The sequence below is a fragment of the Trichoplusia ni genome, unplaced genomic scaffold, assembly GCF_003590095.1.
Source record: "Trichoplusia ni isolate ovarian cell line Hi5 unplaced genomic scaffold, tn1 tig00003474, whole genome shotgun sequence".
Classification (NCBI taxonomy): Eukaryota; Metazoa; Arthropoda; class Insecta; order Lepidoptera; family Noctuidae; genus Trichoplusia; species Trichoplusia ni.
Window position 1 is genome coordinate 76715 of NW_020800402.1, and position 18603 is coordinate 95317.

The window sequence follows — 18603 nt, forward strand, 5'->3', positions numbered from 1 at the left end:
GAAGTTAACTGATGCTAAAAAAATCGTCTCTTTAGATTATAGTATGTCAGACAGATTTACAATAAATATTGAAGTAGTATTTTTTTGGTTTTATCACTTTAAGGAAGAACTTCTTTAGATGATGAAATGTATGGTAGGGGGGCTAGTGACATCACTTGCTAGTAAAGCGTACTGGTAAGTGACGTCACACGAGATTTCAAATCAAAGTATCCCCTTTTATATTCTGTTTACGAGATAAAAGAAAAAATACGCATTCAATATTTTTTGGAAGGCCTTCTGACGAACTAAAACAGTTTATGTTTAAGTCAAATACCCTATTTCAAAAGACTTGGATGGATTTAAAGTTTCATACATTATAAAGAAATACATGTATAAATAAATAGTTTTCTATAAGGTCGTTAAAGGAATATAAATTATTCGAGCGAGTCTTTCGAAAATTTTCACAAAATTTGTTGCTTTTTTTCCTGATATGTGAATTAGACTCTGAAATCATTATATAAGTAGAAATTGTTTCGTCTGCTTGTGTTCAATAAATTTGTATTTTGGTTTTTAATATAGGTATTTGTGATTTTTGGTAAATATATCGACTGTTATTGCTAACTTTAGTATAAATGTAAAAAGGGGTCGTTTATACCCCTCTGTGGCATTAGCAGGTGTTTGTGTATGAGATCGATTATTGCGACTTTAATTACTTGTCATGTTTTAATTAGAAACTTTCTTTACAAGAATAAATTACGAGACTATTATAGTAATTCTGGTTCGGACAAAACAAGACAAAAATTCAATTGGCTCAGCCGACTTTAATGCCTCAACAATTTTCAGACTAAAAACCAGATTTAAAATTATCCTTTTTTTTTCAAAAAAGTCTAAATATTTACCAAAAACATACCGAAGTTCAAGCTAATTGATACATGATTGTATTTAAATGTATCGTTAGCGTATTGTAAATATTCAATAGTTTAAGTTTTATTAAATGTTTTTAATTATTATCATTACGATAATTGACAAACAAGTATATTATTATTGTTAGGGCCGGCACACACTGGCGGGTTCGTCTCATTATAGATGTCATTCGACGCTATGTTTGTATGTAATAATGGAGTTAGGGGCCAATGTTTAAGGTCTCTCGTCGGTTTAATGCGAAAGAAATGGTTTTCTTAAAGTTTTCCAAAGGGAAATCTTGTAGATTTAAATTTTCTTATTGAAAACTTTGAATTGTAAATTATGTAGTTTTTATTAATTTCTCGTGCAGTGTGTGCCGGCCCTAAGTACAGTGTGTAAGTCTTGAAATAGATGTGTTAACCACATTATATTTAAAATAGAAACTTTAATAATAATGAAGCACCCCGTTCCTGTCCCAGATTATTATGACTGCTAAGACTTACGACTTTCGACTTTCGACTTTAGTGACTTTCGCGATTTTTTTGACTGACTTGATATAAAAGGCAAATAAATTTTGAGTTAAATGACTCTACTTTAAAGGTTTTTTTCTACTTTCCATTTAAGTATTATTTTGTTCAAGTATTCCACCAATTTTCGAATGAATTTAATCTGAAGTTTTAGACCGCTGCTAGGGAAAAGCCGCTAGCTGACTGCAGGATACCATATTTCCAATGCTTGAAATACCGGTTGAAATTTTCCTTTACCGTTTTGTCAGTGGTGTCTTAGAATAGCTAGAACTGTGTCTATAATAGTAAAAATTAGAATATGTAAAGTCAAACGCATATTATCTATTTTATACTTTAATAAATCCAATTTATTTTCTTTAAAGATGAAATTAGTATCAAATTAGACGATCGATTTTTCGTAAGGCCCCGTATATAGCAGATATTTATATTGTTTATTGACGGTAGTTCAGAAAAAAATGACTTAGGACTTGCGAAAGCCGACAACCTACATAAAATAAATATTTACTTTGTCTCTATGTTAAAATAATATTAAATGTAAAATATTCACAAACATTTTAATAGTACTGTGTGTAGGTATTCTTTTACCTTTTAATAACTATAGTCAAACATAATATTTCTATAATTGCCAACGTCAATACGAAACGCTTCAATGAAATGAAATGAAATCATTTCTTCTGCAAATAGGATATTTCATCACTTTTACATGTCTTTTTTGAGAACGCTGGAGTCGACATTTCCTATCTGACTACCCTCCGTCTCTTTTAGAGTCCAGACAATTTTAAAATTATATAGAGATGACAGGTCGAAGTCACTTGTCTTATCAAAATGAATCTCTTCTCCATACATTTTAAAGTTATGTATTGAAAGGTAATTTAACTGCGAGTGATTCTGAAGCAAGTATTATTCATCTTGATAGCAGTCAAAGAAAGATTTTACACTTTTTTAAAAGTCAATAGTAGATTTGATTATTGTAAGATATTACGACTTTTGCGTCTCACTATAACGACTTTTCCGCCATTGATGTATTATAAAACTGAACGCGTGCGAGTCGAACAAGCGATACTGAGTGGTTTCTATGCAAAATTAGTCTCTCATCAAATTTATGACTGTACGAACCGTTGTTTAACCTCGGGTGATTATTTTTGTTATTTGTAAAATTCATTTTTCAACCTATCAGTACGACTCACAATGTTTGATCAGTTTCACGACTATTTTGACTTTCACGACTTTGACTTTTTTGACTTTCCCGACTTTCATCGAACAGCATTTCTTTTATGATAAGTACATTAGTACCATATTAATATTATTATGTATACTGTACATAGATTTTATATAATTGTGTTTTGAAAAAGTTAGAAATAAATAATTGTGAATAAATTGATAATTGTATTGGTTGTTTTATTTTTTGACACTTAGTTAAGTTTGATAGCAAGTCATTCTTGAAGCATGCGATTTTGACACCTGGAGCAAAAGTCGTTGGTTGAATAAAAAAAAGACTCCTGCACTCATTTTTTTTCTTTTTTTTAGAAAGGAAAGCTATTTAATCCTTGTGTCGCGTTATTCAATAATACATGCACAAATTCGGAAGTATTCCTGGATCACACAAACGGTTGTCCTACGCGAAGATGGAACCCGCGACACTCTTGGTGAACTCAACCACAGGGCTTGGTAACCGTTCCAAATCAGTGTGATAGTGGTTCTTACTCAGGTTCTTGTCAAAAGCTCGTTCGGAGAGGAATTGATTCCCTATCGAAATAAGCACTGGGATAAACCTGGTTAATTTGAAACGGCAAATGGGCGGAGCTTAGGCGAATTAACCAGGTTTCCGAGCCCTGCTCTGACAGTCCACAAACTAAGTTTATGATCTCAATTATGACTGTATGTGTTACAATATGTATTTATATTCTACCAATACTGGTCTTCAAATAATAACCTTCATCATCAGCGGAATTTTCGTCCACTGGTGGACATAGGCCTCATAAATTGCACGCCATCGAGATGTGAACACCATCTACCACCATTAACTTTGACGACCTCCGTGGTCGAGTGGCGTACGCACCGGTTTCAAGGTGTCGCTAGCTCTGAGGTCCCGGGTTCGATCCCCGGTCGGGTCAATGTAAAAATTCACATTTGTACATTGTCTCGGGTCTGGGTGTTTGTGGTACCTTCGTTGTATCTGAATTCCATAACACAAGTGCTTTAGCAACTTACTTTGGGTTCAGAACAATGTATGTGATGTTGTCCGCATTTATTTATTTATTTATTTATTATTTGTTTTTTTGTAATTGTATAACAGACAACAGTACATTATATGCAACACAAAAAAAAGATTTAGGTAGTCTTCTATTAAATAATATCAATTTTAGTAGGATGGTTATACGGCAAGCTAGAACATAATTCACATGAACACAGAATGAGATGCGTCTCCGTTCGTGAAACCAGTTTTTTCGTTGCAACAAGTTCTTGGTTTCGAATTCTACAGCCAAACTTGCTAATTACTAGGATTCAGATGATCCTTCCATATGTTTACTGAATTGATAAAGTGAAAATGAATTAAAGAGTTAATTCTTAGCGAGTCAGTATCAGAGTCATCATTAATTTGTGTGTGTGTTCAGTGCCCGCAGTGCTGTGAAGATTTTTCTCCACAGCTCGGTACGGATCTTGAGCGCTCTGACCTTCACCTCTCAAAAACTGCTAATTATATCTTACGTTTGAAAAACAACTTGAAAGTTAGAAGACACCCAAAACACTAGTTCTTAGGGGAACCCTTAAGTAAAGCAGAACTAATCAAAAAGTCCTTGACACGTACCCGGATTTTTACTATGCCTTGAGAGGCTCATAAGTCAAGCCGTTTCTCTGAGACCCTGAAGGATGAACTCAACGGAATTATTTTAATAACGACGGAGTTATATAATTTCTGTCTAATTATTTTAGGATATTTACAATCAGTCGACATTTCCTCTGTGAAGAACGGGACTTGATGAATCAAACAAGATGTTAATTGTTACACGTTCCGTTTATGAATACCGCCTCCTCTCGAGAGATACAGTTTATATTCTTATGAAGTAACTAGCTGTTGCCCGCGACTTCGTCCCCGTGGGTAGAAGATATAAGTTATGATTTATACCTGCCCTGTTTTTTTCACATTTTCCATTGTATCTTCGCTCTTATTAGTCGCAGCTTGATGGTTTATAGCCTGAAGCCTTCCTCGATGAATGGTCTATTCAACACAAAAATAATTTTTCAATTTGGACCAGTAGTTCCTGAGATTAGCGCGTTCAAACAAACAAACAAACTCTTCAGTTTTATATATTAGTATAGATTATTACATACTAGACACCTCTTTCTCTTCCTCAGAAGAAAGGTCGAAACAATATACAATATCGACCAATACTTAAACTCTACAACTTTCTCACACTTCTCCAAGTCTCACCGACAATAATCTTTCAGGAACCAGCCCAAGAGCCTGAAGCCGAGGATCCCGTAGCCGAGGAGATGGAGACCAGCGACGGGGACGCCCTGGCCAAGGAGAAGGAGGCGCGCGCGCAGGCCTCCATCAAGGAACGGGAGCGAGAGGTGCAGAAGGCGCTGGCGACCAGCCTGAGGGACCGGGACAAGGAGCGGGAGTACCATAAGAGGGACGAGGCGGTTCAGGTAGGAGGGACTTGTCATCACTCTAGCTTGCATCGCGTTCCCGTGGTCTTGGGTATAAATAAGAAAAGGGGGAAGCACTCCTGTGGTTTCAGGCGGTAGGAGTCTGGGAGGAGGCGCACCTCTCCGCCTTCCCCAGGCCGGAGAAAGTCCATGAGGATTTCCCCGGGTAAAAAAAGGAGGAACTTGTCAATGTTGTATACTAGCGCCTGCGGAAACGCCCGTTGCAAATTATAAACTATCTTTGTACCAAGCTTCGTCTAAAACCTTTCAGTGAAAAGAGGAAAGCACACATATACTTATAACCTGGATTAACACATGGAGTAGCTTCTATCCAGATTTTTAGGAGGCCTTTGCTCAGCAGTGGGATACAGTGGGCTACATAAAAAAGTACAGCCCAAATAATTTCCTTCTAAATATCTAATCTTATTTATTTTATTCCAGCATTTCAACGCCCTTTTAGCAGATTTAGTAAGAAACCCAGACTTATCGTGGCGGGACGCGAAGAAACAACTCAAAAAGGACCACAGATATAGCCTAGCAGAACTACTCACCAAGGATGACAAGGTGAGCCAGGGGTTGTCAACATTTTGCAAAAAGATATTTTTTTTTGTTATTTTCATGTTATGTAAATGTTGTGCGTTGTGTTTGCTTTGTTTTTGTGTGTAATTTGAAATACAATTTTGGTCTAGTGTGAATCGGGTTTTCAAAATTAAGGGTTCCTACAGAGGCTGGCCTTATTAAAACCATGTGTATATTTATAATTATTATGAGAAAGTGTTACGACTTGTTGTTTAATTTCCATACATATGTATGAATGCTATTTCTCGTTCACACGTAGTTTTCCGTTCTCATTGAGGCTTACGGTGAGCCTGCGAACGAAACTTGAAGATAGCCATCGATTTAAGCTTGGTTTTAACATGGCCATCGATAAAATTCAAATTCATCTATTACAGCTTTTGGGTTTATTAGGATCGAAGTTCGTAAGATAGGACTTGGACGAAACGCAAGAAACGTATTTGCTTGCGACACACCCGGGGCTGTGGTCCAACTCGGAGGTCTTAGAGGATATAGGCCTTATCCAGCGAAAAGCTAAATTGATTGATATAGTATACATTGAAGAGTGGCTAACAGTGATGCTCGTTACCAGGAGCGGCTGTTCATGCAGCACACGAGCGCGCTGGCGAGCCGCCGCCGCGACAAGCTGCGCGCGCTGCTCGGCGAGCGCGGGGTCAGCTGCACCGCGCACTGGAGGGACGTGAGGGACATGCTGGCCGAGCAGCCCGCCGCGCCCAGCTACGGGAGTGCCGCGCAGGTAACACTCCGGGGGGGAGGGGCTCACACCTCTTGTCATGTAGAGAGGTAGAGACCTACATCCATCACGTATACCAGGTCTGGTGGAGTGGAATACCGTCCTGATGCTCTGCCAGAGGGCAAAGAATTATTCCAGTACAGGAAAAGATTTACCTTTGATCACCACGCTAGCTCACTGCTGCGAGTCCAATTGCCGATGTTCCTAAAAAGGCCCGGCCCGGTAATACTTAATGTTTTTAAATAGGCCCAGTCAAATGTCAGATGACTAAAAAGCTTTTTTCTACATTTCTGCATTGTTACTAAATTGTTAATTTTATTATTTCAATTCATGAACATAACATTATCCACTGCCCATTACCACCTTATCAGATGGAGCGCGAGTTTCGCGACTACCAGCGCGACAAGCAGTCCGCAGCCAAGACCGCGATGCGGCAGCTGCTGCTGGAGACCAGGTCCATCACGCACAAGAGCCTCGCCGCCGTCAAGGAGAACCCCAACGCGCTGCAACATGTCCTCGACGCCTTGAAACATGATGCCAGGTGAGTTACGCAGCTGTTTGTGTTGGCCTTATTAAGTACCGAAGGTAAAGGATGGGTGTTATATGTCTGCCTGTCTGTATATACGTCCCACAAAACCAGAGTAGTTTTTCTGTGGGTAATATTTACTAATAGAAATAACTTTGATAATGCCGTAAAATCTAAATTTTAATAAAACCTAGCTTAGAGGTTGTTTATATAGCATTTTGTTAATAATTTTTCAACTTTGCGTTTGTTTTCATTTTTAATATCTACAGGTCCACCGTTTAGTGGGTAGGGTATTCGTTTTTCTAGCAGTTGTCTATTCTGGGAACTTCAAATTTGGCTGCAGATATTGAAGGAGTATTAAATACGATTGCATAGATCTTGAACGGATTGAGGAGATTTTAATTTAGTCTGTTTTGTATTTAAGGTTGATTATGTGCCCTCTCTCTATAGCCCTATGGCTGGCCTAATAGGGATGATGACTGGGTATAAAAAGAAAAAATCTCATTAGTCCCTCAGTTAGATAATTGAAAAGTATGAGACACGTATTTTTTCCTTTTTCAGAAAAACTAGAATTGACAAAAATTTACTGCTTTAAAGTTTACGAGAGGGGCTTGTGACGGAACGATATGGTAAAATTTATACTTAATCGTGACGTCACGCGTAAGGGACAAATTAAAAAATAAGTATCCATTATTATACAAAAAACTACAAGACGGACACTGCAAAAAAAAATATGTCATCATCCCTATTGTGTACCTCTACTCTAATGCTTAATATGTTCCACAACCCAGGTACATAGCCCTGGAGCACATAGCGGAGGAGCGGCAGCAGATCATCACGCTGTACCTGGAGGAGCTCGACAAGAAGGGCCCGCCGCCGCCGCCCACCGCCACCGAGCCCTCGCGGCGGGCCAAGCAGTGACAGGTACAGAGTTCCAAGGGGAGAATAGGAAATAATGTTGTGGCGACTTAGTAACTACGAGTTGCCGAGTTGCATTTTAGTTATGGTATAGGAGTGCGGACGTGCGGCTCGTCAGTCGCTTAAAGTACCTCGCCCTGCCTCGTCGTGTGTTTAGTACGTAGTTCGCTATAACGAACTATTGTGAAAACGGAAATCTAACGGTACGCGTACACGCTTGAGAATTATCGTATAATCTATGTATTTTGTCTTGTTAAACGTCCAAATTTTAATAAAAATTTTCTATCCACCGCAAAAAACCTCTATTCTCCCCGTTCTACAGCTAGTGTTAGATACTACCTCCATACCAAATGTGTAGGTCCAAGTGGGTATTAAAGTATAGGGCTATGTGTGTCCTTGTTGTTATATCTGTGTTTTTTTGAAGACTCCTACGATAAGGAGTTTGATTCTTGTATTGTAAAGGGTTCACAAAAATGACAATTCTCTTTTAACGAAAGGTGACATCCGAGTGGAAATGTAGACGTGGATTACACAATTGCTTGATCAAGATCGCACTTATGTACAAGATCAAAACAAGACTCTCAATCACGGGTTTTGTGACTGAATGATGAATGTCACAGGCTGTGTATTAACAAAATCTCTTTTTTCCAGTTGGTGAGCATCTAGCGTTGTGCATGTAAACATGCGCGCTAGAGCGGGACACAAGATACCTTCGACAGTCAAAATGATTCCTTAGATATTGTAATTTTTAAATGAAATAAACAAATAAAAGACGTTTTTGTGTTTTATTAGCTGCACTAGAATTTGCAGTCGTGAAAATTAACATTATTGAAGCCTTTTTTGGATTTGTACGTTGTAGAGAAGAGACAAAAACGAAATTTCAACCATATTGACCTCATTTTTTTAAACTTCAGAACTTCGGAAAGGAAAAACCGATTTTGTTGATTTTTGTTTCATACGGGACCATAAGTTTTATACACAAGTATAGCTTAGCAGTTTTAATTGTAAAATGGTTATTAAAAAATAAGAAGTAATATTTTTTTTTCTAAAAAGTTCAATCTCAATGACAATAACGAAATAAAAACGAAACATTATTTTTTAAATACATTTATTACTAAAATAACTTAAATTGGAGAATTGTTGTCTAATATTAACAACGAGACGCAAGTTTGACACCCAAAAGTCTCAAATTGATAATTATCAGATATTTGATACGAAAAAAAAACGGGAAGATTTCCCGCCATTTTAAACATCAACTTTTCATTGAATTGGCCAACTTGCTTGCGTCCACCTGAGTATTTCAAATCTTTATACATACCTAATAACGTAAATTTTAATACACTAGGTTAGGGTAAACAACATTCTCCTTCACACTTTTAAATAAATAATAATACATTATAATGTTATAATTATTAAAAATACCATAATTATTTAGTAATAATTGTAGGACCCCGATTGAAAACCAACGAAATAGTTTTTGTGACGTAAATGTTTATGAAACCCGCGACAAGGATTAAATTCCTTAGTGCGGGAGTAGTTTTTCTAATTAACCGGGAAATTACTGCTATTTTTATTTATTTATTTAATTATCACACTAATCTACCATTACAGGTTACTTAACCTAATGCGGTAGCTAGGACTAAACAAAGGTCTAAGTATTTATGTGAACTAGGGTTTCCAAGATTGAATTATTATGCACATAGTTGCAGGTCTAAATTCCAGCAACTGTTTTAATTTGTAATATTCTGATAATTCTGATATGCATAGGCAATAAGTTAGCCTGAAACACATGCCCATCATTGCTCATCCTGGAATTGCTTGTTGCTTCATCCACTTTTCTCCTAGATATGAAATCCTTACTATTTACGATTCCCATGTTTCAAATTTCTGTCTTTCCGCGATTTCTTGGAGTTCTCTGAATAAATTGGTTTCCAAGACTTTCAAAATCTTTGATTGATTTGTATCTTCTATAACTTTAAGTCCATTGAATTAGATGCATGTTGTACTTATTATTTATTTCATATTATTTTGGTTATCAGTTTGGTTTTGGTTATTGACATTTTGTTACGTCTAGGTACCATTTTATCTCATCTTAACAAGCGATGTGTTTTGGCTTCGGCTGCCAGTCTCACCGTCAGCTGAGCCCCGTGTGTTACCTCGCGACTGTCTATCGGACAACACAACACATGTTACTGTAACACAGTATCACATAGTAAGACTGTGCAAATACTTACAATATTAAATTGATGACATCGCGCCGTCGACAAATATTTTTTCCCGCCGTAATTTGACAGCACACACCCGACAGCCATCTTAATTTTACACTTGTTTAAAGATGTCATTTCTAAGCCCTTTATATTATGTTCCTACGATTTTAATGAAAAAATGTACCTACCAATTTAAACGAAAGCATTTTTTTAAAATTTCCAGAATGTTGGTTTTCCATACAGGGTAACTAAGGTTATGTTAAAATAATCTTACACAGGACTATTATAACGTAATAAATGCAATAAGTCTTTGTAATTGAATGCACCTAGTTATTTAAAAGTCCAGATCTTCGGGGGTCAGTCTTATGCGGCGTGATGGCAACTCCCAGATGTGAACGTTGCTGTCTGAATCACCGGCGGCTATGCGGCAAACACTGTAAATGGAGAAAACAAACTGGTTTTAAAAAGGTCGAGATATGCGATTATTATGCTAGCCATAGACCGAGATTGTTGGAACGAGTGAAAAGGTATTTTGCCCTTCAGTGCATGACTTTAATTATACAGAGCTATGGCTTATAATAAAGTAAATTTAAAATAAAAATGCGATTATTAGAAACCGCCGTTGAGTTAGCAATGTCTGCGATGGGCAGAAATCCCTAATTATTTTTGTATGTATGGTGACGTTTTAATAGTTCCTTAATAAATAACTAAAATACAATATCCATCTTTGAATTATTTTTGAATAACCATAGCAGTTCTGGTATCTGCTGAAATTAAAAGAATCTGTAAAAGTTTCAATTCTAAAATGTTAAAGTTTGTCGTGTCATTCAACCGAAAGGGAGATAAGCGAATAAAATGACTAATACCCAAACCAGAACCCGCCTACCTGAATATATTAATATACCGAATTATGTCGCTTCATTTTAAAAGATCGATCAATCAGACATTTTTTGTGACATAACAGTACACCATTATCTATACTTACTAATATTATAAAGAGGAAAGATTTGTTTGTTCGTTTGACAAAAATAGGCTTCGAAACTACTGGACCGATATGAAAAATTATTTCACTGTTGAGAAGCTACATTATTTCCGCTGAACATTGGCTATAATTTATTTCAAAAATATTAGGGTTCCGTAAGAAAATTACGATTTTGCTAATCATAAATCTTTAACCACGCGGTCGAAGTCGCGGGCAACTGCTAGTCGTTTATGCTGGTTACTACCTAGATCTATCATTGCATATAGGATTCCTGCAGTAAGGAATTCTTAATCCTTGTATGGCGGGGGGTATCACAAACAAACATATAAATCACGTGCACAAAGACACCCAGACTCAGAACAAGCATTAGTTTATCACACGAATGCTTGTTCTACGAGGGGATCGAACCCACGACACGCCGCGCAAATTAAGATGGCGTGGTGACTTCAACCACTCGGCTAACCGCGCAATCAAATTGAAGAATGCTATGATATATTCTATCGCACGATCATTAATAGTGGCAGAGAAAAATATGGAACACTTGCAACCCTTAGCAGCAAGTTTTAAATTATATTATATACACGGTGATATTTTTGTCGTCTCACAAAAGCAGCCCAGTTCATGTATCCGATATTAGGCGCGATTATTATTTTATCATCAACTAAGATAATAGGCACGAAGAAAAAATAGTAATACGTGAGAAATCTGAAACATCCTGTTAAAAATGTACAACTCACCCGCTCTGATTGACAGTGACAGCGGTCACGAAGCCGCCGGGCCCCGTCAGCCCGTCTACAGGCAGGGCGCGGCCGCTGCACACGTTGTACACCTTGATGAGCTGACCCTCGGGCCGGGCCAGCCCCAGCAGCACCACGCACGGGTTGTTCGGGAGCCACGCGAGGCAGGATATTGACATATCGTGCATAATTACCTTGGGGTGTTTGAATGGAGTTAGGGAGGGAGCTAAAGGTTACTTAATTGATTAATGTTTGTTTAAATGATACAATTTTGAGAGCCTGAGTGTTATGGTTTTGAAGTATCCTCTTTTTTGTAAACGACTCCCTTTCTTAGGAGTTTAATCGTTTTGTCGCGGGGGTTTCACATGCACTTAGGCTCAGGACAAGCATTCGTGAGTGATAGAAATGCTTGTCCTACGCGGGGATCGAACCCACGCAGTGAGTTTCGCGTGGTGACCTCAACCACTCGGTTCACCATAGTAGCCTTTTCCTAACTATGTTGTGGTCGGCTTAAGTCTATCCAGATGCTAAATACCAGTGTTTTACTAGGAGCGAGCATATTTGACCTCCTCAAACCAGTACCAATACCTGGACAACACGATACCTCTTAATAAGCAGAGTTGTCAGGCTTTATAGCTTCTGACTACTTGTAACGACGGTCAAACATGCGTTATTAGCGGCCAGGACCCAAAATTCAAGGTGCCTTGCAAAACACGGAGGAACTCGTTATGACATACTTAGATCATCACCCACTGGCTAAGCCGCTGACCGTATCAAGCGTAGTTTAAACTAAGATCGATCCACTTGTGCAGCGGCAGATTAGCTACGAGATGTATTCAGATAAAATCAGATAATGATGAAATTGAATTTTATGAGCTCTGGAAAAATATTAAATAGTTACTATGATCCAAATTAACAAAAACGAAACATCTCACCATCATCGGGCTATTGTGATTAATATCATAGACCCTCAGTTCAGACTCGACGCACGCCGACACGAAGACTCCAGGCTTCTGGACGCTGAAGGCCACGTCCACCACATACGTGGCGTGCCCCTCCAACATCTGATACACAGGGTCCACCATCTTACTGTTGGGAATCGAATGATAAGTCTTCGTCTTACAAAGATACAGTTTCCCCGTAGTTGACCCAACGACGAAAATATCATCGGGAACCTTCTGATCGCTCGGTCTTAATGGATATGTCTTTATAAAGTCGAAGCAGGTGACGTTAACCGGAGTCGAAAGCCGCGACCCGTTGATGTGATAACAAATAACGTTCTCGAATATTTTGAGGTTGGCATTCACTTGCCAAATGTTCAAGCTGCCGTCGCACCCTGACGACATCAGAATGTGGTCGGACGCGCCGCGTCGCTTCCCTGTATTAACAATGTGCATTGTAAGGTAGCTGTTGGCTAAGGTTGCGTCCGCCCATTTAAGCCCTGTCACGCGTTTGGAACTGTGCGACCCAGCCGGCGACGTGAGTAGGACAGCATCCAAATTCCTCAAATTACACAAAACAACTTCACCAGAGGTCGTCCCGTAAGCGAGTAAAGCCGCTACGGACGGATGGTACTTTATTTTATTGATACAACTCTTCTCTGTGACATCTAAGCTTCTGACAAAAGTGTCGCCCGCTGTGCGTTTGATGGTAAAAATTCGGATTAAACCGACATCTGTGCACCAGTTTTCGTGTTGACTTTTGCCGATGGAGACGGCGAGGGAGTTGCCGGCGCTGCTCCAACAGATGTCCAGGACACAGCGGGACTCATCCCCGCCCCCTAAACCGGGTAAGTCAGTCAGTTTAATGGTTTGGAACAACTTAGCATTGAGGACCTCCTCCTCATCAGAATCGCTAGAGTTATAAAGTAATTCTCTGTCGCTTTGGTCCAGTTGCTCCATCATTGTGGGCATGACCTTCTGTAAGAACTCGTTCAGTCCAGGCGGTGGGTATTCTTTGAGAATATCATCCTGTGCGTTTAAATCTTCAGGTGTAGCCAACGACCCGCTTTCTTTCTGCACGTTAGTCTGTGTTCCAACTCCAGACTCTTGAAAATTCGTTGTTTGTGTCGACGAATCAGTTTTCTCACTTTTATTGAGCGTTACGGAGTCAAAGCCTACTGCTTCGCCGTCGTAACCACTTAAACCAGACATGTTTATAATAATATTATTTGTTTTATTTAATATTCTAAGGTTAAACTCTTGTTTTCGGTGACAACCACTGTTTATGTGTACAAAACAGTCTTTTGTTGTTTTGTCATCACCATGGCAACGGATTTTGAATTAGTTTTGTTGCCAGTGCGATGCTTGAAAAGAGATTTCTACACTATCTGTATTTAGTATTTTAACTGGTTTCTGAAAAACGCCTTCTGGTTTATGTTATTCGAGTGCTTAATTTCCTTTTTCATTTATCTTCGTGACACGGTAGCCTAAGTCTGGTAATCCCTGCGTTACGGGTAGTAGTCACTTAAATTTTAATTGATCATTTAATTATTTTAGCTTCACAATAAAACTAAAACAGGCTGCAAGTCACTCCATAGAAATTGCGTATAATAGCAGAAGTATGGATGGACTCTAAAAAACGTATTAATAAATGAAAAACGTGGGTATTCCTTTTTTTATTTATTTACTTCACCAACTTAAAACTATCTGTACAGGTAAGTACCACCTAATGCGACAGTTCAAGTAATATTATAATTATTTAAACACTTATATCTATACAAATTTTCAACATTATTTTAAATCGACTTTAAATGTAAGGTTTTGAATGTCACTCCATTCAAATTCTATTAAAATTGATTCAGCCGTTTTTATAGTTGTAAATTGCATTGTGAGTTAGCATTAAAACGTGGGAAAAATAACCATCAATAAACACACAAATAAATCAACAATAAATAGTAATCTATATCTATACTAATATATAAAGCTGAAGAGTTTGTTTGTTTGTTTAAACGCTCTAATCTCACCACCGCTCTATCTTCTAACCACGCGGACGAAGTCGGGGGCAACAGCTAGTCTCAGTATAAAATAATAAAAGTAGAAGCAAACAATTATGTAACAATGAAAATAATAATGTAAAACAAGACATTTTTTTCTATATATTTGACTTTCGTTTAAGTACTTAGTTACACGTTTAATTTTGCAATATGTAAACACCACGTGTTTTGTGACGTCACATTATAATTCAAAATGCAAACATTACTTAGACATCAATGTGACGCGGTGCGATGTTAATTCAGTAACAGCTGTGTCGAATGACGATTATTTACACAGAGTTAAATTAATAATTGCTCTTGTAATTTAATTACCTATTAAGATAAGATCTTGTACAGGGCACACTAATAAAAGTAATCGTATGTATGAGAATCCCGTCATCATCGTCCTAGACTTTTCCCAACTATGTTGGGGTCGGCTTTTACCTGGGCACACAATACCTCTAAGTTAAATTGGTTGTCAGTCTTTCTAGCTCCTGACGACCCATAACGAATGTATTACGTATGTGTCTAATAACAGCCAGGGTCCACAGTTTAACGTGCCTTCCGAAACATGGAGAACTCTTTATGCCATAGATGGTCTCCCATCCACGGGTCGATTGCACAGATAGCGTTGTATGTAGGTCACTAGGTTGAGGAGGTTAGATCGGCAGTCGCTCCTTGTAAAACACTGGTACTTAGCTGAATCCGGTTAGACTAGAAGTCGACCCCAACATAGTTGGGGAAAGACCAGAATGATGATTTTATTTTGATTCTGCTCTCGTCTAGTCCTGAGAGTACTTTCAAGAGAGGCGTAATTTCGCTGTCACTGCACTAATTGGCACTAGTGTACCAATCTTGATTAAGTTAAAGATGAATTCGATTCGGTAAAATGATTTATAATAGACGCCGTTTCAGTGTGACCTCACTCACATGCAATTATATTTGAGGTCTAAAGTGATGAACATGGTTTTCTTATAAAATACAAATAAAGCCTTGATTGAATGTTTGTTTAATTATAATTATTGCGTCAACAGTAAATTGCTTTCCATGGTTTCGTAATTGACATACTTTTATGATTTCTTATATCTAATATAAAAAATACGTTTTGCTTTCTGTATGAGAGCCACTTTAAATATTATTATTTTTTATTAAAAATATTAATATAATATTTTTTATTAAAAAATTAATAGATGGAAATAATATGAATGGCCACGTTTTATTTAATGACAAATTTTATAATTGTAAATTGCATTGTCTTTGGGTTTGAAGCTACCCTGAAAATTTCAGCCTGCAAGCTTATTGGGAAATGCCTTATAAATGAAGGAACGACAAACAAACAAACAAACAAACAAGAAACTGAGTTTATAAGAACGAGGGAAAAGAAAACATGCTTTCTTTATGAAAGGCCACAGATTCTTTTTGTATCTAATTAGTGATAAACTTGCTATCAGTGATCACTTTTCAGAAGATAGATCAGGTTGGGAACGCATGAAACGGTGAAGGTGTATGGCAATGCGTTGCAATCCTTCACACAAGTTAGTTCGACACCTACCGAAGCTTGAATATTTTCATTGTATAAATATTCTAGACCGTGTAAAGTTACCCTTTTCTGCACCCTTTTTTATGTAACACTAGCTGTTGCCCGCGTGGGCAGCAACACTAGCGTGGTGATCAATGCTTAAACCTTCCCTTTACAGGAAGAGGCCTGTGCCCAGCAGTGGGACATTTATTGATCCTGTTATATTTTAGATACAAAACAAACAGCTATGCTAATCATACAAATAGTGTTCCAGGGTGGGAATTGAACCGTTCGAAATATTATGATAAGAAGGTAATTAAACACAACACACTTAATTAAATAAAATATTGATTTATTAAAAATAATCGGGAATACAGTAGGAAAATATGGTCACTTGGGCCTTACATTAAATAATATAAAATATTGTAATACTCAATAATATAGGATTAAACTTAGAACTAGATTGCGATTCGAAAATGTTAATACAAAATTAAAATAAATGCGATTCAAAAAGAAAAAGAAACATTAATTTAGTGAGAGTCGACCAGGTTTTGATAAAAACTTATTTATCATACATTTTGTTTCCCAACCGTTGCTTAACCACAAATTTTATAATAGAAATACATAATTTTCATTTGTGAAAAATACAACTGTTTAGCTACAACGGTTCATGAGATACAGCCTGGTAAAATACAGACATATTGCAGAGCCTTTTTTTGTCTTATTCTTTGGGAACAAAACTATTAAAATAATTTGCAAAAGAAATGTAGGTACTATCAATTTACGAATACAAAATGGCGACCATATAGGCAAGAAATTTATGACAGGATGTAAAATTATTATTATTGATATTTAATAGTTATTTTTACAGAAATACCTTGATAAGTAAGTAATTATTTTTAACGACAATCTCACGACCATTTAATGCAAACTTAAATATAAAAATATTAACTGTTATTTTTACATTCTCACGATTTTTTGAGTTATATACATTTTTATTTCCATTTTTTTTGTGTTTTAATTTGCAAAGCATTGGGTGTAATGATAATAATTATATTTTAAATATCACTATACATGCATTAAACCTTTATAATTGTCTAACATTGCCATAATCTACACCGTTTTTTAACTTTTTATTTTAAATTTTTGTTTCATAAATGTTTTTTTGCATCAAGTATTTATGAAAACCCGGTCAAGTATAAATCATCTAAAAACTAGGAGATTAAGTAGAGGATAATGAAAATAACTTATAATCTAAAATGAAAGGCAGTTATAAGCGAAACATATTGAAAGCGGCCTATTCTTTAAACATTCTAAATAAAGAATATAGCTATCATGAAATACAAATAATAATTAATGAATCATTTAATAAATTGCAAATCGAAATCAAATTGATGATATTTTGATGATGTTTTTAAGACTTACTAAATAATTTTATCTGTTTATACCTTCTCAAGTATATAAAAAACTCAGACGTAGACCAAACCTTTGTAATCACACAAACACTTGTCCTACGCGGGGATGGAACCCGCACTACGTCTACGTGGCCAACTCGGCTTTCGGTGCGTTCAAAAATAATTTAAAATAAATCTTTTTGCTGGGTATTAATAATAATTACAGTGCTACACATTATTAAAATCTCATAATTAAAGAAAAAATATTTGAAAAAAAAAGTACAAAAAATTTGATACATTATACAATTACGTTATGTTCGATATAATGACTGTAAAATATTTTAATGTTAAAAATTATTAAAAAAATATAATACTTACAAAACATTGATCTAAAATATGTCACAAAAGCGAAATTGTTAATTAATTAATTAAAAATTATGTTTTAAGGACTTAAAAAGGGTACGTCGAAAATAAAAATTGATTTTATAGTGACACAGAGGAATAACATTTAGATAGACTATATATTTGATAAATTTACCGTAGTATCAGGATCGCGACAATAATTCGAATCACTTGACCCCGCCGCGTCTGCTCATGATTAAGGACTCCGGTTGGGTCCGAAACTAGTCGGGCGATCCCGATACATACGCGTCAGTAAACCGTTCTAAAAAGAATTATGGATCCAAAAAAATATATTTTGTTTTCCGATATTTTTCAACAAAACTAATTAAATATATCATAGTGAAATAACTGATGGTTACATATTAAATGATTATATAAACTTAAATCAATAAATAGTACTTGTTTTGAATCTCTACGTTCACTTAATTATATTGAGAGCACCTATACGATAAAAAAATAAAAATATTTTGACGCCAACATTAACTTATAGACAGATTTTAAGTTTCGATATTGGCGCCCACCGTGGGGCAGCCCACAAGCGTGGTGATCAACGCTCGTTCTCTGTATGAGAG

At 36.7% G+C, this 18603-nt stretch overlaps 2 protein-coding genes across 4 annotated transcripts in view; one reads left to right on the top strand and one right to left on the bottom strand.

Annotated features, from left to right (window-relative positions):
- Positions 1-8592, top strand: part of LOC113507925 (transcription elongation regulator 1) — a 50197-nt gene extending 41605 nt beyond the window's left edge. For all 3 annotated transcript variants that reach the window (XM_026890874.1, XM_026890875.1, XM_026890876.1), the window contains 6 exons: positions 4860-5063; positions 5505-5627; positions 6211-6375; positions 6744-6913; positions 7690-7822; positions 8468-8592. In XM_026890874.1, the coding sequence (XP_026746675.1) occupies positions 4860-5063; positions 5505-5627; positions 6211-6375; positions 6744-6913; positions 7690-7819 (792 nt within the window). In that variant the 3' untranslated portion in view covers positions 7820-7822; positions 8468-8592. The remainder of the gene's footprint in view (positions 1-4859; positions 5064-5504; positions 5628-6210; positions 6376-6743; positions 6914-7689; positions 7823-8467) is intronic.
- A 1376-nt stretch (positions 8593-9968) lies between these two features.
- On the bottom strand, positions 9969-13995 carry LOC113507924 (dynein intermediate chain 1, axonemal-like). Its single transcript, XM_026890873.1, has 3 exons — positions 12678-13995; positions 11743-11936; positions 9969-10457 (listed from the first exon to the last, which is right to left on the bottom strand). The coding sequence occupies exons 1-3, from the start codon at positions 13893-13895 to the stop codon at positions 10358-10360; spliced, it is 1512 nt and encodes a 503-aa protein (XP_026746674.1). The 5' UTR covers positions 13896-13995; the 3' UTR covers positions 9969-10357.
- Between the last annotated feature and the right edge of the window lie 4608 nt (positions 13996-18603).